The sequence below is a fragment of the Patagioenas fasciata genome, chromosome 12 (assembly GCF_037038585.1).
Source record: "Patagioenas fasciata isolate bPatFas1 chromosome 12, bPatFas1.hap1, whole genome shotgun sequence".
NCBI lineage: Eukaryota > Metazoa > Chordata > Aves > Columbiformes > Columbidae > Patagioenas > Patagioenas fasciata.
The window spans coordinates 13,952,164-13,980,113 of record NC_092531.1 but is presented as its reverse complement, the minus strand read 5'-3'; the positions used below and the strand labels follow the sequence as shown (position 1 = coordinate 13,980,113).

Sequence of the window (27,950 nt, the reverse complement as noted above, 5' to 3'; positions counted from 1 at the left end):
TTCTGCTACACAAATACTTTTATTTCCCATTATGTCTTCTTTTTGTTTGTTTGCTTTTTAACCCTTGAGTACAAAAGGCTGAAGCGCAGCCTGTGTGGGGAGGGGGCTGCTCCATCGGAACCCACACACCAGGAGACACGACCATCAGCCCACCAGACCCAACCAGAGCCAGCCCCATCCCCCACCACACAAACCCTACTTGTTAGTAAACTTTGCTTTTAAAAAAACTGTATTTTAAAGGTTATCAATTCTAATTCTTTACTTTCATTTGAATACAAAACACATAAGTTGCTATTATCTTTCGTGGCTCCCTGAGCTGAATTTACTAAGCTTTCTTTGAAATCACTCCTCATTGCTTCTGTCCGAAGACCAAGAAGGGCTTGCGCAGACGATCCCGCAGCGTGGGCTTCCCCTTTTCTTCAAACATACGAGCACAAAAAAAAAAAAAAATAATCCATATATAAAAAAAGGTGATTGTGTTGCTGATGTCCCGTCAGTAGCTGAGGATCCCAGCGAGTCCCCCGCGGTCCCAGCAGCGTCCCACCATCACGAACACACCGAACAACGCACGGCTACGACAGCAGGAACAACTTGCACCAGTGGACACCTTTGCTTGGCCTGGTTACGCGCTGCACGGCAAAGTCACGTCCCAACGGACACTTCGGGGGGGAAAGGAGGAAAAAAAATTGCCACCACCAAAACCATCAGTGGAATACAATTACAGCAGACAAAAAATACACAACTAGTGTACCGGGAGGGATCCCCCACCCTTCCAATGCTATTTACTAGTCCATTATTTACATTTTTCACAAGTCTTATGCAGGATGCACCAAAAAAAAAAGTCACAATAAAAAATAAGTCCTTTATAGTGCCACCAAAGCGCAGACAGAAAGAACCAGAAAACAAACAAAAAAAAAAAAATTCAAAATAAACCCCAAAACCTTAAAACCAAACAAAAATCCGTTTAGGGCTTCAATGTGTGCCATATTTGCAGACCTCCAAATAAATCCGTGTGTGTTGTACGCCGGGCCCCGCCGGAGCGTGCCGGTGCATGGCTGAGCCCTGGGGCTGCCCCCTGAGCCCCCAGTCCTGCCAGCGCCGGGAGCTGCCAGCCCTGCTGGAAAATCCACCATTAGTAGATGACCTCGTAGACTGTGGCCTTCTTGTCACCAGAGCCCGTGACGATGTACTTGTCATCTGCTGAAATGTCACAACTTAAGACGGATGAGGATTCCTTGGACTGGAAAGAGGAGGAAAAGGGGGGGGGGAAGAGAAAAACCATCAGTTTGGTTTCCTTGCTGAGGCTGCTGTGTTTTAATGAGCAGCATCTATGCCAGTGGCATCACCGCATCCTGCGCACTGGGTACTGATATGGCCACCCCAAAAGCATTTCTCCCATTCCTGTGGTGATGCCCACCCCGCGTGACCTACCTGGAAGATGCTCGCTCCGTAGGGCGTCCTCCAGGCGTTGAGCAAGTTGTCCTTGCCAGTGCTCACAAACCATTTACCTGCACCCAGGAAACACGGCATCAGTAGCTGGAAACTGCTGCTGCCACACCCAATGTGGCCATCAGCCAGACCCTGCGACCCTCCCACCCCCAGAGACTCCTAGTTCGGTAACTGGAGATTTTGGAGGAACTGGCAAACATGGAGGTTTTCCAGAGGTGCCCACCCCAGCCCCGCTCCTGGCAGGACACGACCCAACTCCCACACCAGTTTACCCCCTGCAATGCGATGTGGCCATTTGCAACCACAACTGGAATCGTTCTACAGAGATAATCCTCATCTCCACCACCCATGAGATGGATCTTGCTCTGTGCTCAGCCCCCACTTCTGTGCCGTGCGTTCCTGTTGCGGTCCCCAGCTGTCACCGAAGGAGCCAACTTCATGGCTGGAGTCGCTTACCGCAGTACGCAAACTTGAGGGACAGGACGCAGCTCTCGTGGAGGTGCAGCTGGTACTTGTCGGGCTTGGTGTGGTGCAGCACTTCCACATTGCTGCTCTCCATCCCCACTGCCAGCCACTCACCCGTCGGGCAGTACCCCAGAGAGAAGATCTGCGGGGGGACAGAGGGTGCTCAGGGGGGTCTGCATCCACCAGCCACCTGCTCAAGCATCCACCAGCCACCTCTGTGTCCTCAGCAATTCCCCATCAAGGACAGACACCAATCATCTGGGCAGAAACCAAGCTGGAGGTGATGCCCTTGTTGATTTTAATAACATGATGGTTTGCCTGCAAGGCAAATAATTAAGAAGCAAAACAGCCCAACAGGCAGGGAAGGACACAGCCTGGTCCTCTGAAGTCACTGAGTGGCTCCAGCCACTGAGACGTGGGCACAGCAAAGCTGAGAGCCGGGGAACGGTGTCTGCTCCTGCAGCCCTGGTCAAGGCAGCCTGGCTGAAACAGCCTCAGCCAGGGACAGCACTTGTGTCTCTGACAGAAAGCACATTCCCTGCATCCTCCAGAGGAGAAAACTCAGCATGGAAGGCAGCAAGACTAAATAAGTGATGAAAGAGAATAATAAGAGATGAAAGAGAAACTGAAACAGGAGCCAGGGGAGCCCCACAGCTCTTCCTGCTTTGGACACACTTGGGTTACAGTTCAAGCAGCTGGGACACCCATGGGCAGAGCTAACAGGGGTTGTGCGGGTCGTTTTCCAGCAGAAAGAGCCCCTGGCCCACGGGCACATATGAGCTGGCTGCCCCACTGTCTGTGGGGGATCAAACCCCTGCACGGGGTCTCCAGGAGGAGCTGCATGACCAGGCCAGGATGTTCCTCCTTCCGGGGCTGAAGGCAGCCCGTGCTCACCTGGGAGGTGAAGTCATGCTGCTGGAGCTGCCGCCCTTCCCGCAGGTCCCAGGAACGCACCGTGTTGTCCAGACCCCCTGTCCACAACTTCGTACCATCGTGCGAGATATCTATGCAGCTGGCACCATCTGTGTGGCCCTGGAATTGCCTTTAAACAACAAAAAAATAATGCAAATCTTCCAAGGGGAACATTGGCAAAAATCACGTGGTTTACTTGAAGGGAGCTGGTGCTCAGGCTCCATCTCTAAAGCTTCCCTGCACCAAGGAATCCCACCCAGGAGCATCCTCTGGCGAAGGACACCAGCCCAGCCAAGCCTACCGGGTTAGTTTAGAATCAGAACCATTTTGGCTGGAAGAGATCCTCAAGATCATCGAGTCCAACCATTCCCCCATCCCTGGCACTGCCCCGTGTCCCTGAGAACCTCATCTCCGTCTGTTCAACCCCTCCAGGGATGGTGACTCCACCACTGCCCTGGGCAGCCTGTTCCAATGCCCCACAGCCCTTTGGGGAAGAAATTGTTCCCCAGATGCAACCTCAGCCTCCCCTGATGCAACTTGAGGCCGTTTCCTCTGGTCCTGGTGCTTGTTCCTGGGGAGCAGAGCCCGACCCCCCCCCGGCTCCAACCTCCTTTCAGGCAGTTCAGAGATCGGAAGGTGTCCCCTCAGCTCCTGTTCTCCAGGTTGAACCCCCCCAAATACCTTAGCACTCCCCATCACAGTTGTTCCTGTATGTCTTATTCTACAGACAAATCACAAGACAGCACACTCGTCACCATCCCCAAGATCCCCATGCCAAAATATGACCAGAAAGACCCCGATTACAGGGCAGAGCAACCCGCGGTGCTGGCCTGTGGCAGCTGGCTCACCGGACAAGCGTCTGGTTGTGCAGGTCCCAGACGGCAATGTTGCCATCACTGCAGCAGGAGAAGCAGACTTTGGCATCAGGGCTGATGGCCAGGGCGTAGCAGGCGGGGGCAGAGGAAGTGAGCTCGGCCTTGATGCGGGGCGTGGGGGACGCCAGGTCCCAGATGGTGAGCGTGCTGGCTTCCCCCCCCACGATCAGCGTGCGGCCGTCAGGGAGCAGCTTGCAGGAGCGGATGTAGTTATCTCTGTTCTGGAGGGGGAAGAGATGTTTGCAGGAGGGTGACGAATGATTCACCATGTTAGGAAATCACAGAATCAGAAGTTTTGGTTGGAAAAGCCCCTCAAGAGCATCAAATCCAACCCCACTCCTGGCACTGACCCACGTCCCTGAGAACCTCATCTCTGCGTCTGTTCAACCCCTCCAGGGATGGTGACTCCGCCACTGCCCCGGGCAGCCTGTTCCAATGCCCAACAGCCCTTTCCAGGAAGAAATTGTTCCCAAGAACCAACAGTTCTTTCACTCTTCCTATCTCCATCCCTTTTTAGATATTCTCCCCAGTAGCGCGCATCCTATCGGTGAGAAACTGTGAGCTGCAAGTTCATAAGCCAGGCAAGGCAGCTCATACAAACACAAGAGCCAGCCCCATATACAGGAGTATGGCAAAATATAATCTGAAGACAAACAGGCAAAACAAATTTGAGGAGGAAATGCTACGTTTGAAGCTATCACCTCCTTTAATCCCCCCCAAAAGGCAGCTTCACCCTGTGAAAAGACAACTGTCCCCTAAAAGGCTTAAAGGTTACCGGGCTTGATCCCAAATTTCTCTGGTAATACCTCCTGGTCTGCGCTATACAGGAAATTCTGTACAGACTCTCTGGAGTCACCGGGATTTTGAGTACGTCCTGCATTTTTCTCTTGTCCTTTTGGTAGCTCAGCTTTGCACATACGTTTAGGTTTTGGATAAAAGTCTTATCTCTGCATGGGGGAAAGTGGGGGACAGGCGCGTGGGGAGCAGGAGGATGAGGGATGCTGAGTGGGGAGGCCACGGCCCCTGCTGCCCCGGCCCATACCAGGCAGTCCAGCTGGGAGATGGGGCTCTTGCTGCCCGGCTGGCTGATGTCCCAGATCTTCACGCAGCCCTTGCCACCAGTGTAGACGTGCCGGGTAGGGTTGCTGATGGTGACGGCGCACACCACCTCGCCGTGGCTCAGCGTGTTGATCTGCCGGGCGTGCCGGGGGATGCCGGGACCCGCCAGCGCGTCGTGGGGGAAGGGGACCGGCTGCATCTGCCCATCGGCGCTGACGTGGAAGGAGTAGGCTCTGCCGGGGAGGGGAAATGGGGGTGTCAGCCCCTGTAAACCAGCAGGGTGGGTGGCACTGCGGCCCAGCTGCTGGGGACAGAGCCGCTGCAGCTCTCCAGAGGCTTGCCTGGACCAGCCCCAGGTGATGCCCCACACTCACCCCCATCCCCCCAGGCAAACAAGGAGACCAAGACACACTTACGGCTTCCCCCCGGGGATGGACGCCAGGCTGGAGGGCAGACCAGGGGCTCTCATGGGTGGGTGGGGGTCAAATCCAACCTGCCGAGAGACATGTGGGGTGAGGCTGGGCACGGGCTGGGCACACACAGCTTCCCATCCCTGAGCCCCGTCAGGCATGGCGACGCTCAGGGGCTCCTCTTTTCCCTTGCTGCTCAATAAGTCAACGTTATTTTTCCCCTGGCAGAAAGGGGCAGGACTGGGGAATTAGGTAGAGGTGTCAGGGCTGCAAGGAGCAGCGTGGGACATGCTCTCTGTCCCCATGCTGTTCCCAGTCCCCAGGGACAGGAGTAGCCAAGTTATGCCCAGCACTCTGGCTGCAGAAACCCCTATGTCTGCATTCATGGCAGCATTTTACTTCTTGTTGAGACAGTGTTTGGCCTTAAAGCCTGTAACAGGGTAGTTAGCACGAGTAAAGGGAAGGCAGCTGTGCAGTAGGTACATGAGAATAAACCCCAACATAGTGGCACATGCACATCACCCATAGACTCATAGAATCACAGGATGGTTTGGATTGAAGGGACATGTCCAGCTCCCCCAGTGCCACCCCTGCCATGAGCAGGGACATCTTCACCAGCTCAGGTTGCTCAGAGCCCCGTCCAGCCTGGCCTGGGATGTCTCCAGGGATGGGGCATCCACCACCTCTCTGGGTGACCTGGGACAGGCTCTCACCACCCTCAGTGGAAAAATAATGCCAATGGGGGGCATCTCCACACCCAGCAACACTTCAACAGCGGCCAATTCAAAATGCAGCCAGTGTGAATTCCCAGTTTCACATTCAACATAAGGGAACCCCCCCCCATGCAGCCCTCCAATCCTCCCCACACCCACCAGCCCACCGGGAGCGAGAAAAAGGAGCTAAAAGTGCTACGTACGGCTCCAAAGCTCACCATTGGCGACCGGCCGTAGGCGGCAGCGGCGGCAGCAGCGGCGCTCATCTGCGGGGGGATGTTGTGCAGCCCAGCATAGGCACCGGGGCTGGTGAGCGAGCCGTTCATCTCGTGGTGACCCATCATGGCGAAGGGCGCTGCGTAGGAGCCCGCAATGGAGATGGGCGTCCGCAGGGCTGAGGCTGGGGGAGGGAGGGATGGGGACATGGTCAGGGGATGGAGCCCATCAGCACCCAGCCCTGCAATGGGGGACCTGCCCCTCATCCTGTCTCTGGTGTGGGGACACCTGAGCTGCTGGCACCCCTGTCCTGAGCTGGATTAGATCCCCAATAAGGCTGAACCTCCCACCCCAAGCTGCTGCAACCCCAACGGAGGGCACAGGCTAAAGCTGAGGTGGGGACACCAGGGGACCACAGGACACCCAGGTGACCAACACCCACCCAGGGGGTCCATGCCAGTCGGTTTGCCAGGCATCGGTCGCAGCCCCGGAGTGCTGCTTGTCCCTGGTGTCGGTGCATCATTCCTTGGTGTCGGAGTGTTTGACTTGAGCCCAGGTGTCGATGATTTGTCATTCTAGATGGAGAAGGGATGAAAAAAGAAGAAACCATGAGGCTCAGCCACCAGCATCCACAGCTGGCAGGGCCCAACCCCCAGGAGTGAAGGACATACGTGACTCAGGTCCTTGGTCTTGGAGGAGGGGGTGCTGCTGGAGGAGGCCACTGAGGCCGGGCTGTTGGGCGCATCCCCCTTCTTCAGCCCACGGGCTTTGTCCAGGCCGTTCTCCGGGGGGGAGTGGGCTGGGCTGACCCGGGGGGTGGCGGGGTCCTGCGAGACAAGAGAAACTGATTGCATCCCCAGCATCAGGGAGGGCTCCCCCCGGCTCTGCTTCCAGGCGGGAATTGCTGGAGGGAACTGCCGAAACACTTCCAGAGCTCACCTCGTTGGAGACATCGACCACCAGGTCATCGCTCTTGTCACCATCGCTGTCCTGAAACACAGGGAGTCACATCCTGAAAAGAGCTGTAAACCCTGGGGTGGGAGGCACCCCTCCCAGGGGGTCAACCCCCCCCAGCAGGAGGACACAGGTCACCCACACCACGTGTGGCAAGTTTTACCCAAACTCTGCTTTCTCCCACCCGAAGTCCTGTCTGAATGTGTGCTGCCATGTCCCCTGGCAGCTCCCAGCACACCAGCCGCAGCCTGACCCCCTCACTCACATATCGGCTCATGCTGTCCTTCTCCTCCGCTTTCCGCTTCTTGGAGTCAATGCTGTAGTCCGTGGAGCTCCGGTGCTTCTCGCTGGCTCTCAGGCTCTCCGAGGGTGAAACAGAATTATTCTGCAGTGACAGAAGAAACTCTTCAGTTGGAAACAGGACTTCGCAAGCAGATGGTGCCACAAACGGCCCCTCCAGCCAGCACCGAGCCTGAAATCCAGCCCTACCCCAGACTGCAAAACCCTGACAGCAGGGTGAGACTCCACAGCCCCCCACGCCAGGGAGCTGGGACAGGGTCCAGCCTGGGCTGGGCGACAGCTTTGAGCATTGCTCCGAGCCATGGGGACGCTGCCAGGACAGCCCCGTGCAGCTGCTCCGCTCCAGCACAGCTGCCCGTAGGCACCCGAGCCCATTTACTACAACAGCATGGCAGAAAAAAAACCAGAAAAGCTGGTTGTTTTCTAAAAATGCAAACCCTGGGAGAAGCTGTGCCCAGTTACAGCAGCTCCTGCAGCCACTGGGATCCACCAGCACATACAGGGCAATGCAGAGAGAGGAAAAGCTGCACTCCCCTACACCAGCCCCATGATGATCATCATCCTCTGCCCCGCAAGGGAGCAAGAGCCCCATCTTCATCATCCTCTGCCCCCAAGGGAACACCAGTCCTCACCCCTGGGCAGGGGAAGGATTGGCACGGGATTGGCACCCACAAGAGCACCCATGGGTGCTTCCTCCAGCACGAGCAGAGCCAGAGCTTCATCCCAGCCCTGGCTGAGCTGCGCTGGCAGCCAAGCTCTGCCCAGTCAAAGGGCATCCAAAAAAATCTGCAAAAAATCTCTGCTCAGGGGGGGTTCCATGCAAAGCCCCGGCGCTGTCAGCATTTCCAGGAAAGCCCCTTGCAGACTGGGATTGGGTTGGGAGCAGAAACAGCAGCAAAATGCCCCTGAGAGCCCGGAGAATGACAGGTCCCGCATCGCGGCCCCATGCAGACCCCTGCAATTAGTTCCTGGGAGCAGCAGTAAAACCACCATCATTTCATGTCAGAGCTGAGCCCCCCACCCTGCTAAGCAGCACGTCCCCCAGCTCCTCTGCCTTTCTCTCCCAGCTGAAAGGGAGAACTAAAGCAGTTCATGTTTCTTCTCAGTACCCAATAAGCGGCTTTGGATAACACCAGGGTCTTTCTTCTCAGGCAGTCATGCTGAAAAACCTCGCAGCTACCCGAGAATCATGTCAAGCATTTAGAGGCATCGATCCATTCAGCCCGCCGCTGGCCCGCCGCCAAGAAACTAAATATTTTTTATTGCGCAGGCAAGGCTAGGAAAATATGAATGACTAACGCTGATTATCGTGTGCATTAAACCTCCGTGGGGAATACCCCGTATTTTATTTTATAGATCAGGAACCTTCCCATCTCCGACGGCCCCCTCCCGCAGAAGGAGGAGGTTAATGATGCCCAATTCCCCTCTCCCCCCGTAAATGCCACTTTTCTTCCCATCTGCCCCCGGCTCTGAAAAGGCCCATTTGTGGGCTCGGGGAGGGCAGGAAATCGCTGCAAAGCCGCAGCTCAGCCGGGCTTTGTCCTGCCAGCTTGTCCCCAAGACAGAGGCTTTGTGCACCCGAGGTGGGGGGCGCAGGCTCAGCACCTCCATGGTGAGGGCAGCCCCCCATCTCTGGCTCCTACCAACCTCTGCCCACCCAAAAATACACCCCCTGCCCTCCATACATCCACTGCACCTGGCGAAAACACAAACCAAACCGCCGCTACGAACACCGCACCATCAGGGACGCAAGTAAAAAGCCGCTGTGCCGGAGGTGAGGGCTGTCCTCCACCACGGTTATTTAGCTGGTTAGTTAACTGCTTGACCTTCCAAGTCCTACTTAACACAGCGTAATAGCCAAAACCCAGCCTGGCAGATTAGATGACCCAAGATAATAGACGAGTGATCAGGAATAAAATAGCTTTCCTAATCGCCCAAGGATTTTTTAGCCGTGCAGACTTGACTGCGCTCCTTCACAGGGCTTAGCCAACTGAAACCGAATCTCGAAGCCCTGCTGCAATCAAAAAGATTTAAACCAAATCTCACAACCGGCCCAGCACAGCCAACAACCCAGCCACTCTTCCAGCCAGCGCGGGGGGTTTATTTTTTGCTTGCCTTTTTTTAAAAAACTAAATAGGACCTGTGCAAAAGGCATCCTTGGAGCTCACACCCACAGTCTGGTTTTTAAAACAATAGATTAAAAAAAAAAAAAAAAAAGGAGGTTAATGGGACTTACTGCACTTGAGTCTCGCTCTTTTTAGAAGAAGATGGTGTCAGAGGTGAGGTCACAGGCAAAATAAAAGAGAAGACAGAAAAATAAAGCAAGTTAGAATAAGACTTAAAATAGAAAAAAACAAATCTAGAAGCTCTTCACTGCATGACCTCCTGCTTTAAATCAGAACCTTTTTGGGCTCTCTCCAGTTTTGCTTTAAAATTCATATCCCTTGCCCATCCAGCTCCCATTGCCTCCTCCCCCCCTTTCCTTTTGACAATGTGATTTATCTGACAAAACACAGATCAAAGGGGAAGTGCCCTGAAATGCCGGAGGAATGGCACCACTCTCTGGCTCTCGTACCCAAAGCCACAAACCTAGGAGAAGGTTCCAAGAGCCCATCTCTGCAGCCACCTCAGTGGGATGTGGATCAGCCCCCAATTCATACTCAAACAGCCCCAGTTTCCCAGGATCTCCTCATCATTTGTGTCCATGCAGAAAAATGAATGTAACTGGATACCAACAGCTTTTCCTCACTGGCTTTCATTGTGAGGAAAACACCCCAAACCCAGCAGCAGCAGAGCCCAGCAGCATGGGGAGGCTGTTGGACAACAGCCCTGCCCAGGGAGCAGAGCCTGGACCAGGGGCTGTGACCAGCTCTGGTGTCCCCAGCACAGGACAGACAAGGACCTGCTGGAGAGGGACCAGAGGAGCCCCAGAAATGATTCGAGGCTGGAACAACTCTGTTGGGAGGACAGGCTGAGAGAGTTGGGGTGTTCAGCTGGAGAAGCTCCAGGCAGACCTTATTGCAGCCTTTGTGGACTGCAATAGGGGCCGATACGAAAGATGGGGACAGACTTTTCAGCAGGGCCTGTTGTGATAGGACAAGGGGTGATGGTTTTAAACTAAAGGAGGGAGATTCAGGCTGGACACGAGGAAGAAATTGATGCCGCTGAGAGTGGTGAGAGCCTGGCCCAGGTCACCCAGAGAGGTGGTGGATGCCCCATCCCTGGAGACATCCCAGGCCAGGCTGGACGGGGCTCTGAGCAACCTGAGCTGGTGAAGATGTCCCTGCTCATGGCAGGGGTGGCACTGGGGGAGCTGGGAAGGTTCCTTCAACCCAAACCCTTCTGCGACCCCATGATTCTAGCACAGCAGAATGCAGCAATGAGCAGCCCCCAGGGACCACACTGGCCCGGCCACTCGTTCTCACCTCTGTGGTCCAGGTCATGGTGGTTCTTCTCATCCTTGACGGCGAGGTGTGCCTGGCTGCCCAGGGCGCCGAGGGCCAGCAGCCCTGAGCTGCTGCCGGTGACCGGCGGGATGCCCGGTGGCTGGAGCCCCGAGGGGTGGGGTGGCAGCTGGACTGGGGGCCCATGGGCGGCGTGGGAGAGGTGCTGGGCCTGGAGCTGCTGCTGCTGCAACAAAACCACCAGTGAGCGGGGATGGGGCAGCGGGACAGGGTGGGATGTCAAGGCATCGAGCAATGACGGGATACTGGGAAGGGGCACGTGCCCGCAGATGCCCCAGGAGCTGCCCCACTCAGCTGCCTGGAAAGAGAAGCCCCATTAGCAGGAGGGACGGGGGTGGCCCATGCACAGCCCCCCAGGGTCGATCCCTGCTGCAGCTGGGGGGCAGAGCAGCGTGTCTGGCACACACACCCCCGGTCAAATCGCAAAAGCCATAGTTAATTTAAGGTAATTCACACCATTGCTGCAGACTTGGCTAGTTTTGCTTTTCAGTATATATAAGGAAAAAAAAAATACCACCCAGGATGCAGAAAGTGGCTCTGGCTGGAGCTCCAGCTGCTAAACCAGATCAGAGAGCGAAAACTCAAACCATCCAGGATCCTCACAGGACACCTCCAAAAGGAAAAGTTTTGCTTATTTGCTCAGGGCCAGCTTGAAGGCACCTGACGGTGAGAGGAAAACCACCCACACAGCCCCTTGGCCCCATCCTGCCCCCCGCTGCTCCCGTCCCCTCCAACGGCAGTTGGACGTGCCCTGCACTGAGGACAGGGCTGGCCCAAACTGAACTACAACCAAACACAACCCTGCGTTCCTATTTCAAATTCAAACTTAAAGCATACAAGCTGAGATCTGAGTTGCCGGCTGCCAGTCAATGCTCTGCCCATGGCCGTGTCACCTCCAAGAGCCCAAGGCCACCACCCTTCAGCTCCCCACCCGGGGGACAGCAGTGTGGGGTCCAGCCAGGGGTCTCAGAGCTTGGCACCCCCCTTTCCAGCCCTCCTGCCTGCACCCAGAGCCACCTCCAGCATCACCCAGTTGGCACCCATTGACCTCTGGTGAGAATCACAGGCTGGGGGCCACCTGAGCTGCAGGTGAACCCCCCACATTTCCCTCAGGGTCACCACAGCCAGCTCAGATCAGGGTTTCTCCCTTCCCAGTGCCACCAAACATGGCAGAAGCGGTCACTGGACCAGGCAGCTTTCCAGCCAGCCAGCCTGTGCGTGGAGAGTCCCACAGCACGGTGAGGGGACACGGCACCACCCGCAAGGCTACACACAACAGCAGGCGAGGGGGGCTCAGTCCCAGCCCTGCACCATGACAGCCAGGGGCTGCTGCCACCGCAGCATAGCCCAGCATAACCCACAGCACAGGAACACACCAAAAACCCCTCTCAGGTACTGGGGACACTCCGTTTCCAACGCTTCCACCAAGGAAATTCCCAGCACATCTCCAGTGCTGCAAGGGGACACACGTGGGTGTCCCCAAACTGGTTCATGGGATGACCCCAGCACAGCCCAAGCGGGTGGGGCTGACACCCCAGTAATGGCATCACCAGCCACTACAACACAAAACCCACTGGGGGAGCAGGAGAGGGGGGTTTAACCAGAGGGGTCCTGCACTCAGCTTAGGGCACAGCTGGACCACACTGCACATGGGAGGTGCTCTTCAAAGCCTTCCTCCCCCACACAAACAAGGCCAGTGCCCTCCAGCCCCCGTGTGCCACAGGGCAGCAAGTGGCTCTGCTGCAAGGCCATGCACACAGCCCCCACAACGCCGAGGGCTGGCGGCACCCTGCACACACCCCAGCAGCCTCCACAGCTGGGTTGCAGCTTTTGGGATAAACCCCCACTCTCAGGCCATGCCTCCACAGGCAACACCAGTTCCACCCAATACAAGGACCTATTTTTTGGGGCAGAAGGAAGGGGGGGACCTGCTGCTGTTCCACACTGATGGGCACAGCGGGACCCAGCTGCCTCTTGCTGCCCAAGGCAGAGCTGGGTGCAGGGAAGGGCGACCCATAGCAGGTGGGTGACCCCCACCCGCCTGGCTCTGGTTTCGGAGCCTGGCGCAAGGGGAGGGGGCAATCCCCTGTGGGACACCAGCCAGGGTCAGATGAGATTGGCAGGAGCTGCAGTTCTGGGCAGAGGAGATGCATTATCTGAACAACACAGGTTCCTGCGGGCAGCACAGAGGTCTCAGCTGTGGCAGAAGCCAAATCGAGGAGGCAATTAGGCCTCTGCAGTGCTGTTACAGGAAAAGCATAAATCACCGTGTCCTTAGCAGCAGGAGCTTTTAGCTTCTGCTGGGCTGCTGCATCCACAGGGCAGAAGGGGGAGCATCCTCAGGTGCCCTGTCTGAGGGGTGTCCCCAAACCCATGCACATAGGGCAGTAGGACTGCTGGCTGGCAGGGCGGAGGGAGCACAGTGAGGGCATCCCCAGGGCTCTCCTGATGGTACCAGCACCGTGCCAGCATGTCCCTCGACAGCACAGAGCACAGTTCCTGCCTCCCGGCCACGCACACATACCAAGATCAATCCCCCCAGCAGCACAGCCAGAGGAATAGCCTCAGCTCTTGCTGGAATCAATGACGCTCTTTCCAGTCCCAGCCTCACGTGATTTCACCCATTTAAGCAAGAGGCAGGGCTGGCCATTAGAGCAGAGCATCACCCTGGAGAACAGCCCCCGATGGTTTTCCAGCACAGTGAAATCCTCTCCCGCAAGCTCTCCAGCAGTGCCCATCACCATGGCACTGGGATGCGCAGGGATCCGATGCTTTATCCTCAGCTATTTCCAGCTCCCATGGTGGGCAGAATCACCAGCACTGCACAATGCTCTTCTCCGCAGCTCTCCAGCCCCGGCCGGCAGCAGCAGGAACCCAGAAGAGGGACATGGTCCTTTGGGCACCCTGGGTCCACACAGCAACACTCCAGCCCCCGACATCAATGGGGCTCATGGCCCCAGGAGACAACGTGGCTCCACCACAAGCAACCACAGCAGCACCAGCAGCGAAGGCAGGAATAATCACCACCCTGAGCCTCGTTCTCCAACAGAGCAGAAAACTGCCGGTTCCTTTTCTTTTTTAAGCTGCTGACAAACACACTCATCCAAGGGCTTGGTGAACTGTCCCCGCGGGGTCCCAGCCCCCATGTAGCAGCCCCGCTCCAGTGCAGGGGGTGGAAACAAATGTCAAGACACAACATCCCACTGTGGCTCAAGATAAGGTTTAAAGGTGTTTTTCTCCCCTTTGGCAGGCAGAAATCGGTGAGCAGAATCCATTTGGAAAGTCTCCTTGCTGGTCTGAAGTCTCGTCCCTCCGTCCAGCGCATCTCCACGGGGTAGCGAGGATGACACCGTGGGCTGCAGACCTCCATCCTGCCACTGCTGTAAGGAGCCACATCCCGGCCAGGTCACTCCCACGGCAAGGAGAAGATGACAAGATGACAATCCCAGCGCATGTCCCCGCTGTGCAGGCGCTGGCAGTGCTGGAGGGTCCCAGGCTCCACTTGCAGCTCCCCACGGCCATCCCGGCTGTATCGCTCTCCTGTGTCTGTTGTCCCAGGCAGCAGGCAATCCTCATCCGTCCTGTGCTGTGCTCAGGAATCACATCTGGAGACTCCACGGAGGGCAATAAAACCCACCTGGGACCTCCAGGCGCAGAGGGATGCTGCAGAGCTCAGTAACGCTGCTCGCTTGGCATCTTCTCTGCTGAAAAGCCCAAATTCCCTCCCCTGCCACTTATTCCCTTCCTTGAAAAAGGTTGTTTTTAAAAACATATCCTGTGGAGGCTTCTTGCCAATAGCCTGGGGGAGGGCAGGCTGAAGGAGCTCTTAGGTCACCTTCATCACCCAAAAAAAACAGCCCAGCACCTGCAGACAGCCCCCTGGGCAGATGCCTTACACCCCAGCCCATGGCAGGGACATGACAGGGTGCTCAGCACTGAGCAGGATCAAGGTCCTGGCCAACAAAGCCAGGCACACGGTGTGGGACAAGCGAGGACCTGGGGCAGCTTTCCATGGCCAGGGACCCTCCCGATACCTCCCCAGCGTCCTCAAACTGAACAGCAAGTTCAGACCCACTCAGGATGCAGCACTGGGGCTTCTCATCTGCTGGCAGGAGCCCAGACCAGAGTGACATCCCTGCAGAGCCCAGGACATGAGCCTGCAGCAAACACAGCCCTGGGTGACAGTAGGGACATCAGCATCGCCTGGGTCTGGTGGGAGATGCACAGACACAGAGATGGTTTCCTTCTGGGGTCCCTCAGCATGTGCTAGACAAATATGGTTAAGATACGAAGGAGGTTACGATTTACGAGAAAGGCTGGCAAGGAATATCTCATACGTAGAGTGTTTTTAATTGGATTATGTACATCATGCTTCATGCCTTTGTTAACCGATTTAATGGTTCACCACTTAAGTTCACCACTTGCGTTAAATTTAGTAAAGTAGTCTAATCATTTCCAGAGCTATAACCAAATCAAGGGCTCAATTTCACAGAAGCCTGAAGCAGAGGAACTGTGAGACAATGGCCTAGATGCATAAAATTAACAGTTCTTGACCTCAAAAGGGGAAATAAAAAAAAAGTTCTAATGATTTGGTGCATTTTTCTGTGTGTGTGTGTGTGTGTGTGTGTGTGTGGATTTTGTTTGCAGCACCTGCACCAAGACGCTGGTGCAGTTTATAAATAGAGTCGCCTTGTCCTGCTGCAAGGCATGTCAGGGACAGCAGAGCCACCCATCCCCGCAGGACACGGGGTGAGGATCTGTGCACACCCCAGCGCGCTGCCCCTTCCACCTGAGAATAAACACACCCCAAGCAACCTGCTCCACATGAGCAACCCTACAAAAACAAAGCACTGCATGCACAAAGGTGAGAAATTCCGTTTGCTGGAAAAAGAACAACAACAAAACTCCTCTTGGTTTCATGTCTTGGGGGAACACAGGGGCAGGTGCAGCCGCCAGCGAGCAACATAGGCCTGACACCCAAACCAGCTCTGCATCTGCCCGGGGTGTGCAGCACAGCTTCGCGACCAGCCCCGTCCCCTATTCAGCCATTGCAGCGCAGGGCAGTATGGTGGTGGGGGGGCACCCCTGTCCCTGCCTCGCAGGGTGCAGTAGCGGAGACGCTCCCCACTGCCCATCCTGCCTGCATCAGCTCCTGCAAACCCATCAGTCACAGCAATTAAATGCCTGGCTGCTTAATGACGGGACAACACTCACTCTGATCTGAAGAAGCAATTACCTTGAAAATGGGGGTCAGGGGCCCCGCTCATTTACCTTAATTGAATTCCAATATCTGCCTCCAGCTGCCTGGGCTCCTGTCTGCGACCTCAAGCAGCTCATCACCTCCCTCACCTGTCCCTGTCAGCGACACCCCAGGTCACCCCAGCCCAGGGATGGGGCACGGGTGGCGCGGTGCTGCCCATCACCCCAGCACCAACCCAACCAGACACACTCCTGAGCTGACACCGGTCCCCAAGAGCCACCGCCACACATGTCCCAGCACTGGGGACCCACCACTGTCCTCAGGAGCCCAGAGCACAGTTCTGCACTTAGTGTTACTCATAACACCAGAAAAATGCACGTAAAAGCAAGTTAAATGCAAAGAATCACAAAGATCCTCGTAGCTTAAGAAAGAAGTGCAAATAGTTACTCAAAAAATGAAATTAAAAGTCAGTATTTTCTGGAAAATAAACACCTAAACTCAGAGAAGCTCTGAAGCCACCTCCCCAGGATGCAGGTTGGGGACGCTGATGTCCCAGGGTTCAGGGAGCCCCAACAGAGAGCAGGTTTGCTGCAGGACTGAGACCGTTACATCCATTAAAGAGACAAAAATTGTTAATCTTACAAAAAACCCACCCAAGATCTGCAAGAGAGAGAGCCCAGTCAGACAGGAGCGGGTAAGTCAATGCATGGAACTACAACTCCAGCAGGTTTACAGAACATTTCACATCAACAGCACACGCAGAGACATGCCTGGGCTCAGGGGCTCTGAGAGGGCACTGGGCACCAAACCCTCGTGGAGAACATCAAATTTGGAAGCAGGGGCTCCTGGGGTTGCATTAGCGCCTGGGGACAGGGACTGGGCTGCCCAAGTGGCCTCTGCCACCCCACGTCTCGCTTGATGCCAGATTGGGGGAGTTTTGGTGGTTTGGGGGGGCTGTGGGACAGCGGGGGGGCTGCGAGCCACCTGTCTTGAATCGCCCCTGAGTGCAGGATTGCCTCTGGTCATGGTAAATGATAGGAATAAAAGGGGTATACACACGGTGAGAGGCAGATTGGGAAGTCCACGTACCCCGATGATAGCATTCAACTCCGTCATTGTCACTTGCTTGGCACGCTCAACAGCCTGTGCGACTTGCTGTTGGTGCTGTGGGGACAGACACACAGACAGGTCAGAGCTGGGCACAGGGCTTCAAGCAGAGGTACAAACCCCCATAAATTGTCAGCCCTTTTTTTGTCTATATTTTGCTCATGAGAGCAGCAGCCTGAGCACAACTCCCTGCTCATGGGGTGCAGGGGAAACCGGAGCAGCCCCCTGACACCATTTTTGCTCTTTGGGTTCGGTGCAGACCCCCACAGCTGAGTAAAGCCCCTCATGGGTCTGGTTCTCCCCTATCCCAAGGGTTTTACGTGGGACCCAAGCAGTCCCACACCCCCAAACCACAAGTTTGGTGGGGACAGGTCTGATCCCCCCCAACAGGACCCCACAGCACTGCCTTCCTGGGGAAACCCCCAGGGAGAAGCAACATCCCCCATCTGGGGTGTGAAAACCTGCTTACCTCTTGTGACAGAAAAGGCATGATCTGGGCTAAAATGGTATTCAGTCTCTTAGCAATTTCTGTCTGAAAAAAGGGAAGAAGAAAAAAAAGCAGTCAGTACCAAGCAGCCTGCCACACACTGCACGAGGCTTCCCGGCAGCAGTACCGAGAATCCTCCCCCACCCTCTCCTGTGCATCCCCTTCCCTGTCCCCTTTCCTGCATCCTCCTTGTCCCCTCCTGTGCACTCCCCCCTCGCCTTTCCCTGCATCCTCCTCCTCATCTTCCCCCGTGCATCCCCTTCCCTGCCCCGACTTGTGCATCCCCATTCCCTTCCCTGCATCCCCCTCCTGTGCATCCCTTCCCCTCCCCTCCCAGTCACACAAGAGGAAGCAGCAGTTTCCAAAAGAGACAACAAAAGCACCTCCTTGCATGTTCTGTGCTGGCCAGCACAGGGACACAGCCCCGGTCCCCGTACTCTGGGGACACCTCGGTCCCCTTCCCACTGTGGTACCAAGCGTCACAGACCAGCCCCAGCAGCTTTGCGCCAGCCTGGATGTCCCTGGCTCCGGGAGAAGGCAGCCAGGTGCTGGCACGGCTCCCCGTCCTTAGAGCAGCCGACGCTTCCCAAACAGGCCAGATCACACAAAATCCCTTTTGCGCACCCAGCCAGGACAGCCCTGGCCATCGCTTCCCACTCCCAGCGCTTATCTGCTGGTGTTGGGTTTCTTCAGAAGAAACTCAGCAAACACGCAGCGCCCGTGCAGAGTGTTGGGCCAACAGCGAGGGCTGCGCCGCTCCCAGCACCGCAAGGTCCTTCCCCACCCAAACTAAAGCCACTCGAGTTCCTTCTGCTGTCCTCACAGTCAGGAAATTTAACCCATTACTATTTACACCCATCGGCTTGACGACATTATGGGTGAATCTAACAATAAACCTACGCTGTCAAACGGTGGTTTCTGCACCACTTCCATTAATTCGGAATAACATTTTCCTGGAGCAATAACCACAGCAGAGGTTGGGGCGAGCGGCAGCGCGGTGCTGGGGGTGCTGCCCCGCGATGCTCCCCGGGCTCCCAGGAGTTAATGCCGGCTGCTCTGCCGGCCCCGGCAGCTGTTAAAACAGCGTTGGGTCCAACTCAAACACGGCCCCAGCAGCCGCAAGGATTCAGCGCCGCAACAATGGCCGGAGCCGAGCCCTGGCACACAATCAAACGCCCAGAAATTCCTTCCGACAGCCCTGAGCAGCTCGTTATCAATAACACAAGTGATTAACTGGGTCTCACTCCAGCCTCCATGTTGGCAAGGTGCCTCATCTCCGAGATGACCAGCAGTCACCCCCAGCCTGGATTGCCTCAGTGTGCTCCCCAAATCACTGTTTCCACCTGTAGCACCCTGAGGCTTCATCCCCCCTGGCCCCACCACTCAGCCCCACAGCATCCCCAGCACGAGCCCTACAGCAACTCTGATTTTTAATCCCAGTCCCAGAGGGTGCTGACCCAGAGCGGGGCTCTCAGCTCCACTTGCTCTCAAACACTGCAAGAAGAAAAAAAAACACCAACAAAACCAAAAAACTAAAATATCATAGTTTGGAGGAAAACAAACAAAAAACCAGATCACAACCCTTCTTTTGAGGAGATGGGCTGGGGTACACTGGTGTTACTACAAAAACTAACCTGAGGTAGAGACTGAGGCAAGAGCACAACCAACACGCCCCAGGACAACCCCAATCCCCCGCAAGCCCAGGCTCACCCCACAAAGGGAACAACCCCATGAGACCCCGTGGCCAGTGGACGCAGGGACTCGCTGCCCAGACTCCCCCAAGTCCCCCACTTGTGCTCCCGCAGCACCTTCACACGGCCATCACCGGTTTCAGCTTCAAAGCAACGGGGATATTTCTGGCCGTCGTCTTTTCCGAAAGCGCCTGGTGCTCGGGTTACACCTGACGCTGTTATTAGCCCTTCCTGAGGTCAGGGGAGCGTGCTGGCGCGCGGGGTCACACAGAGGCATCTGGGATGACAAGGGTTTGGACTCAGGTACCTTGGTTACTGCTACGCGAGAGCCGCAGCCGCCGAGATTATCACGGACCTGGGAGCAGGGACACGGGGCTCAGCGGGTGCTGCATGATCCTCCCTGCCCAAGGAGCAGGGTCGGTACTGTGCATGCCACCAGCCCTCCAGCAACACAGGGCTACCAAGAGCCACCCCGCTGCTCCCATCACACGCTGCTCAGCAATAGGTAAACCTCTTTAAAGGCCTTTTTGGCACTGACGCATCGATTAGATTGTATATAAACTGCAGCTCCATTAAATATTTATTCCTTCAGATGAAGCCTATTGGATTCTGGAAGTAACAAGCGCTCGGCGGATTGCTCCTCCAGCATGGTTGCTTCTCCTACAAGCTCGCTCTTTCCAGCCCCCAACAAATTCTAGAATAAATTCAATCCTTTTTTGAGGTGAAAACAGCAGTGCCAGTACAAGCAGTCCCTCCTGCTACACGTCACAAAGGCCATTTAGGTGTGTAGGAAAAAATCCAGCATCCGAACAGGTCACCTCTGCAGAGGAGGGAGGGACAGTGCTGGGTTTTCCCTGGGCATCATCGAGCACTAACACAGTCCAAAAAGGATGCACAAAGCCCCATTGCCTCCATGTTTAAATCCAATTCTGTCAAAACTTCCAACAAAGATTTGAAGAAAAGCTTCATGCTCTGCAAAGAGAGAGACTTCCCACGTGGGATTCAGTGAGTAAGATATTAGATGTCCAAAATATTATGTTTACAACCATGAGGTTTCCTTTTAACGCAAGATTCAATGATATTTAAATATTTGTTCACTTTAACTTTTCCCATTCCCCAGCATATTAAACTCTAGTAGTCCCCATTAAAAGTTTAATCGGGAGCGAAAGGGGATCCTCCGGCACGCCAGGAACAGGGGAAGGTTTCATGCCCAACAGCTTCCCCATAACAGGGCTCATTCATCACCTCACCCCAGAGCCGCTGAGCCCCCCCGAGCTGCTCCTGCCAAGAAAAACCTCCATTCCCCACCGCAGGTTGCCATGGCAATCCCAGCCTGCGCATCCCCTCCCAGCGCCCTGCATCTTCGCTGGACCACAGCGCACATCGGCGGGGGCTGCACACCCACGGTGGATAAAAGATGGGAGGCAGCACAGGGCACCCCAGGAGAGGCACCCCCAGCACAGCACCCGCGGGAGCCCCTGCCGGGACGCTCACCCCAGGCAGCGCGATGGCAACGGCAGCTTCGTTCCCCTCGTTAAAAAGGGCAAGGAGTCAGGAGAACCTGAAATCCCAACTAATCCCCCGTCCCTGCTGGGAACCTGACCTGCTGTGAGACGAGAAACACTCCGGGTGATGTTCTGCCAGGAGGGAGGGATCAGAGAAAACATTTGCACTGGTTATAAATCAAGAGAGACCGCTCAGCCACAGGCTGCGGATCCTGCCACCCGCTCTGAAAATGGCCAGAGCAGCTCCCAGCACCCAAAGCACTGAAGGGCAGGACTGCGGCGGCTGGAGCCACGGTGGGGCCTGTGCTGCACCAGTGGCATGGTGTTAAATAGCTGCTGCCCCCACCCATCCCAGCTTCTTGTCTTCACACCTGGATGTGGCAGAGGGAAGTTTAAAAATAACACTGCCGGCCATCAGTCACAGGATACACAGAGCGGAGTTGAAAGGAGCCACCTTAAAAATCACCCAAAGCGCGCAAGGGCAAGCGGAGCCCCAGCTCCCAGCCAGGGTAAGGGATGCAGGGAGAGCCCTGCAGACGTCACTCTGGACAAGAGATGCTTGATGTGCCATAATGTATCAGCCCTGTCCCTAGCTGAGCAAGCAAAGGGGAGCTGCAGGGCTGCCCCAGCCCCATTGCTGCGTCCCTGCACCCTCAGCGGGGTAGGACTGGACCCAAAGCCCTTCTGGGTTCCCAGCACCCAGCTGTGCTCCAGGGATGGAAGCGTTTGCAAAAACCAAGCCCGCAGCTCCCCAGCCTCCCCAAACGCCTGTACCCCAACTCACACCCCACATGGGACAGACCCACCATGAACCCACACGATTTGGAAATGAGTCACACCAGACCAGGCCACTTCAGGTGCACCTTCAGAACAGACTGTAGACCACACCAGACCAACCTCCAACATGCCCTTGCTTATTGATTTAAAGGATGGGATGGAGGCTGGAGACAAGGGCCTGAACACACAGCATTACTCCACTGAGCCTTCCTCCTCTTGAAAAACACAGCAAAACATTATCAATACTTCCCACCACCAGCCCAAGCCCCCGCAGAGATGAGGCTGGGACAGTGCCCAAGGCACTGGCCCACTCGATGCAGGAACGTGGCACCAGCATCATCCCACAGCTCACCCAAGACTCCCAGGAAAAGTACTCGTCCACCAGCCCCCCCAGCGTCCTCCCCAGCTCAAAACCACTGGTCACCCTACACACACCCCAGCAACGTTTCTGAGACAGATCTGCACCACCACACCCCCCCCAGAGCCACCCCAGACGCCTGCCTTGGCAGCGGGTGGCAGGGGCGGGCGGAGAACCACCCGGAGTAAATCCCGGCGTAAATCACACCAGCGGTGAAGCACCAGAAGCATTTGTTGAAACCAGGATATTGTCTCTTTAAGCACATGAAAATCAGGCCCTTGAGCAGTGTGGTTCTCACTCCGGCGCACAATTACGGGCACTTTCAGCTGTCTCCCAGGATTTCAAGTGCTCTCTCCAGCCAGGCTGTCAATGGCATGTTGAAAGCTATTTGTGGCTGCTATCGTTATTAGCGAAGTAGAGAGCTTCACTGATGAGAATTAAATTCAGGGAGGGGGTGTGGAGGGGTGGGCCACAACCCCTCACTACACAATTACCACCCACACGCGGGCTGTGGGGACCAGAGACCACCCAGGGCCCCCAAAAATCCACCAGGGCTCCCATGAAGCCAGGGAGAGGTTCAGCTGACAGCTCTTCCTTCCACCTTAGGAGACCTGAGACTATCACGCTAACAAATTACTTGGCTTCTGAAGTATTTGGCAAATTATTACCTGGCACTCCTGGCTAATGAGCATGACAGAAAGTATATTGTGTTCTTGGAATATTCTAGAGAAAAAATAAAAAAAAAAAAGCATGCCTCTCTTCCCATGGAAGTGTCAGGAGAGTTTAGGTTTGTTCCAAGCATTAAAGTGTTTAAGCACAAAAACAAAAAGTGCTTATGTGGAGAGTTCTCAGCCATTTAAAAAAAATCAGTACAAAGGTTCGCCCCACCAAGGTGTCCCATTTCCCCACGCAAAATTAGTTTTTCTTTTGGATTTGTTATTCCCTCCAATTGCATTCGGCAATTATCTACAGAGATCTGAACAAAAACAATGCAAAACCAACAGGGAAACAAAGGTTTCTTTTGTAAAAATCAATTAACCTTAAAAAGAAAAAAAGTTCCACTCAGGTTTAAAAAGAAAACTCCCAAGCAGCCTCAGGTTGAAGAAAGCCGAGCCGGGATAAGAGAGTGCTTCATTCAGCAGGAACACTGATGTAAGGAGCAATTCACTGCGGTATATGCAACAAAGTGGGTAGTCACTTCCTAAATATTTCCTTGCATATGGAGTTGTTTATGAAACTACATTTTTGTCTTAACGAGAAACAAAATGAGAAGAAAGGAAAAAAAAAACCCACATGCAGCCACATATGCACACACTTAATATTCAGCGTAGAAGAGATAATCTGTTATATAAGCCCACAGACAGACAATCCCCTTTTGCTTAAAGATGAAGTATCCATCAATGTTTGTCTCAAGCAGATGTAATCACAAGCAGTCAAGTCTGGAGGGCAGGACACTGCATGAATAATTCAGGCACTTCAGTCTACTTGATTGTGTGCAGATAAACACAAGTCAACCGCTAAACAGGTCAGCTGATAAACTTGTTTGTTCAGGACTAGCCACCCTCCACCAGATGCAGGCAGGACCATGCTGCAATTAGCAGCTGGATGCCTTTCGGGGACGGGGAGGGGGGGGGATGTTGCAGCCCCAAAGAGGAGGAACCCTCCCCAGCACCCACTTGGACCAAGCTCCCCTGTCCCTCCTATCCCTCTGTTCCCTCTCGCCCCATTTTTGCCTGGGAGCGCACTGGAAGCAGCTCCGGCTGCTTTGTTTTCCCCCAGCACCATGCACATTGCTGTCAATTAAACAACAAGACAGTTTCACCTCCCCAAACTCCCCCCCCCACACACCCCCGTCAGCCCAGCACCAGGCATGCAGCATATGTCACCAGGAACAACTAAAGCAGGCGGGAGATGCTCAGCACAGGCTGGAATCATCCGGCAAAGATTGATCTGCGGAGCTGCGAGGTGGCTCCCAGCAAGGCACAGACCACGCAGGGCTTCCCCAGCTGCACCACCTGGCGTGGGACCTGCCACCCTGAAAAATCCAGGTCACCGGGGCAGCGGCGGCTCTGCCTGCACCAGCACCAGGGAAAAGTGCCCCTGGGCACTTTGAGGCTTCTCAGTTCCCTCGAAAAGCATCCCAGCCACTTTGCCTCGCCAAACACCACGGGGAAGACACACTAGAGCTGCATGGTCACACTGCAAGACGGTGGAGCGTGCCATTCGCACACCAAGGAAGCCAGAGACCCAACAGGGTCTCACCCCCAGCCCCGACCCACAAAACCTCTCAGACCAGGCTTTTGTCACAGCCACGGACTGGCGGAAAACACACTGCACCTCTCCAGAAACAGTCAATTGCTCCCAAAGCCTCACCAAGACAAAAAGCTCAGTATCTTGGTGCATTATTTCACCATCTCCCAGCGTTTGCACGGAGCGAAGCCACTCAGCTCCCAGTAGCCAGGCAGCGAGGGGCACCCCCTCTCCTGGAAGGAACCTGCGCTGGCGTCACCCTCATCCTCCAGCACTTCAGAAGGAGCCGCATGGTCCATGTCCCTTGGGACACATGCAAAGCGGGGACGGGGTCCTCACAGGAGGCCACCACAGGCCTAGGCACAAATTCTGCGTTGAAGAGCATTCCCGGCTGCACCAAGGCCAAATGGTGCCCAAGGGCTCCTCGAGCCGCACACCAGCCCCACATGCCCCGGGGGGGGGAACCCCAGCTCTGCACAGCCCCCCCAGCAACACAAGGCACTTCTGTCCAGGCACAATAACAGAGAAACAAGTGGGGATTATCTGCATGGAAGATGATATTTTTAAAAAACTGAACACTAAGCAGTAATTATTTTTGTTACCCTGCCACTACGTAGCAGAAAAGTAAAGAAGGAGAGGCAGATACACAGACAGGCTGCTTTGAATTTCATCAGTCGGCTTAGGAGACTTTACTTAGGAGGGCAATACTACCGTTAAGCAAAACCATCTCAGAGTTGAATGAGGGTGATCTGCGAATTGCAAAGTTGATGTCAACTTCTATCTGCCTTAAGTTCTTAATTAGAACTACTTCTAAAACCAGTAAGCAGCAGCAGCACAAATAATCAGGTCTAATCTCAATAATAACTTTATTCCTTTAAGTTTTACCATCATGTGCCCAGCCTTTAGGCTCTTTAACTATAATCTTATCAAGGTAGCACACCACATTCTGCTATGGCCTTCTATATTTTCCCTTCAGGCAAGTTACATATCAGAGGAGACCAGAAAAAAAAAAAACGTAGCAAACATTGCTTCATTTTCCAGATGCAAAGACAAATCCATAACATTGAGCAACACACCATAAGATACTGGTATCCCCGACGATAACTCCCTTCTCAGTCTCACGCTACAGCCCGGCGAGTATCGGGAATATGACCTTAGAAACAGTCGTGTTGTACCAACAAGAAAACCAGAGGAAAACGTGGGAGATAACAGTGTTTTCTGAGTGCCGGGAACGTGCTATTCCAGGTACCAACCTCCCAGCACGGACAGCAAAGCTATTTTCACCTCTTCTCATAAACACTCTTTTCAAAGCCTAAGTTTCTCATGAATATAGGCAAAAATCCCACCGGCCTGCCATAAACCTACAGTTCCCAACAGAACTGCTGGGCCACAAGCTCTCACCTGGAGTCACATCCCTGACTTCAGCACTTATGCCCCATTTAGTGCAATCAGGGCCTATTTTATCTCACATTGAGAAAAGGGCAACAGGAGATCAGTCAATCACAACTTCCCCCTTTAAATTACTCACCTGTTTGTGCATTTCAATATTCAAACCATACGACATTTCATAGTACTGGGGAATTAAAAAAAAAAAAAAAAAAGCCAAGAAAAACTTGAATTAATTTAATGTAAGGTATTTGCATAAGGTCATTACCAGAAAGCATCCCGGTCAAAACTACGCTTAAAGCATTTGTAGCCAAGGAAACTATACCTTATAATAAGCAGATGCTTATAGTGTTTAACCGGCATGCATTTAACAAGAGGACACTCCTTTTTACTCCTGTTTTCTCCTCCTAAGCTACTTAGAAAAACAAAGAGGCACAGAGCTGTGTGACAGGCGTCTGCACAGCCCTGGCAGAACAGGTACAGCCCGTAGTCTGGCCAAAACCCCAGTTTCTCACTGGGGGGGTGGATTTATTCCCCTCCCGGGTCCAGCACTGCTGCCAGGAGCCCAGGGAGCGCCCCGGCCCCTGCCCCCCCGCCTAGCTCCTGCTAAACCCATTAGAAACACAAACGATCCCACCTCGGGGCCCTGCGATGCAAAAAAAATTTAAATAAAAGGCTTCTGCGGCAACAAAAGAGCCCATTTTCCCCGGGCGGGGGGCATGCCCTGGGAAGCTTCGGGGTGGCCTCACCGCATGCCCCGAGCGCCCCGGGGCAGCAAGTGGGGACAGTCCGTACTCACCCTCCCCCCCATTATCCCCAGGGACAACCCCCAGAGCTCCTATCCCGTCCCTCCCCCCCCCCACCCCGCTTCCCCCAGGGGCTGATGGCAGAAAGGGGTTAATAGCAAACTTGCTACCGCGCTTCCAGCCGGCTGGGTCTGCGCGGTGCCCGGGAAGGGCGGGCAGCCCCCCAAGGCGGGTGGGGGGTCCCCGGGCACGCAGCTGCCCGTTCCCTGGGGGTGTCCCCCCCCCGGCTCCCTTTCCCAGCGCACGGCTGGGCGACCAGCTAATGACATTTACAGCCTGATCCGAAATCTGATTAAAGTCTCTTACCATAACGTAATGGCGCTGCATTTCTGTCTTCTCGTTCGCCAGTTTATCATACTCCACTTTCAGGCTGGGGGGGGGGGGGCAGAGCGGAGGGTGAGACCCGGCGGGCGGGGGGGGGCGGGGGAAGGGAGGGGAGCGGCGCTGCCCGCGGCCGCGCCCCGGCCCCCCCGGGCTCACCTGTGGTACTGGGCTTGCAGGAACTGGAACTCGTCCTTGATCCGATCGCAGGACTCGGCCACGGTGAATTTGAAGCCCGGTTGGCCCGGCTGGTGCGGAGCCTGCGGGGAGAGGCGCTCAGCACCGGGGGACCCGGGGGTGGCGGAGGGTCGGGGGCAGCGGGACTCACCGGGTGCCGGCCCTGGGGGTACATGGCAGGGCTGGGGCGCGGTCACTGGAGCCAGCCGCGCCGTGCCTCGCTACGGCGATCGCGACGTGCGCTGCTGCCCGCCGGCCACGGAGCGCTCCCGGAGAGGCCGAGAACTGAACAAAGAGACGAGAGGAAAGTCCGTGCGGGGGGCGGAGGAGGGAGGGCGGGGGGGTGAGGGGGGAGCGGGCCCGGCCGGCCCGGCTCGCTGTGAGCCTCCCCCCACTCCGCGCAAATCACCGCACCGGCGGGGAGGCGCTGCGCGGCCGCGGAGCCCAGCCCAGCCCCGCCGAGCCGAGCCGCCCGCAACCGCCGGGGCCAGGTGCCGACCCCCCGGCCGCCTCGCTCCGCAGTCCTCCGCTTCCTCACCTCCCCCCCTCTTCCGGCACTCGCTCTCAGAAAAAAAAAAAAATATATATATATTAAAAAAAACACCCCCCGAAAAATTTCAAAAAGCAACAACAACAACAACAACAAAACGCAACCAAAACAGCCCCGGAGGAAGGAGGATCCCGCGGTATTCCTGCTGCGAGAAGAAGGGGGAAGCAAAGCCAGGAACTAACGCCGGAGCACGACGGCCATGGAGGAGAGGAGGAGGGGGGAAGAAGGCCGTACACATCCGACTTCCCGGGCGCCGCGGACATGCGAAGCGTCTCCGCCGCGGCTCCCCCCGCCCCGGGGGCGACCGTTCAGCTCTGTCCAGCCGGCATCGCCGTAACTCCACAAGCCATGCTGCCGCTCCACAGGGTCCGAGGGTGCGCAGGGGGGGTTCCCGGGCGCGGGGCGGAGACCGAGGCCGCCGGTGCTACGGAGCGGGGCCCGCCCGACCCCGCGATACCGCCGCAGACCGAGGCAGCGCCGGAGCACGCGGTCCGCGCCGCCGCCGCCAGAGCGCTCAG

At 55.6% G+C, this 27,950-nt stretch overlaps 1 protein-coding gene across 8 annotated transcripts; it reads right to left on the bottom strand.

Moving 5' to 3' along the window:
* Positions 1–27,950, bottom strand: TLE3 (TLE family member 3, transcriptional corepressor). Of its 8 annotated transcripts, none has more exons than XM_065847085.2 (21): positions 27,615–27,950; positions 27,034–27,167; positions 26,865–26,965; positions 26,691–26,754; positions 25,721–25,765; positions 17,594–17,656; positions 17,077–17,181; positions 10,779–10,983; positions 9,590–9,606; positions 7,319–7,438; positions 7,039–7,089; positions 6,771–6,926; positions 6,542–6,674; positions 6,087–6,283; positions 5,177–5,253; positions 4,744–4,993; positions 3,675–3,922; positions 2,809–2,956; positions 1,906–2,056; positions 1,432–1,508; positions 1–1,240 (listed from the first exon to the last, which is right to left on the bottom strand). In XM_065847085.2, the coding sequence occupies exons 2-21, from the start codon at positions 27,055–27,057 to the stop codon at positions 1,133–1,135; spliced, it is 2,340 nt and encodes a 779-aa protein (XP_065703157.1). In that variant the 5' UTR covers positions 27,058–27,167; positions 27,615–27,950; the 3' UTR covers positions 1–1,132. The 8 variants fall into 8 exon arrangements, with proteins under 8 accessions (XP_065703157.1, XP_065703159.1, XP_065703158.1 ...); XM_065847087.2 differs by having other exon boundaries at positions 6,102–6,283; XM_065847086.2 differs by having other exon boundaries at positions 10,779–10,980.

Excerpts from the sequence above, each read along its gene's own strand:
- TLE3 (XM_065847085.2), bottom strand. The coding sequence starts at position 27,057 with ATGTACCCCCAGGGCCGGCACCCG. Across the intron at positions 7,090-7,318 it reads AGGACAGCATGAGCCGATAT|GACAGCGATGGTGACAAGAG; the intron begins GTGAGTGAGGGG and ends CCTGTGTTTCAG. Across the intron at positions 6,284-6,541 it reads GACTGGCATGGACCCCCTGG|CCTCAGCCCTGCGGACGCCC; the intron begins GTGGGTGTTGGT and ends TCCCTCCCCCAG.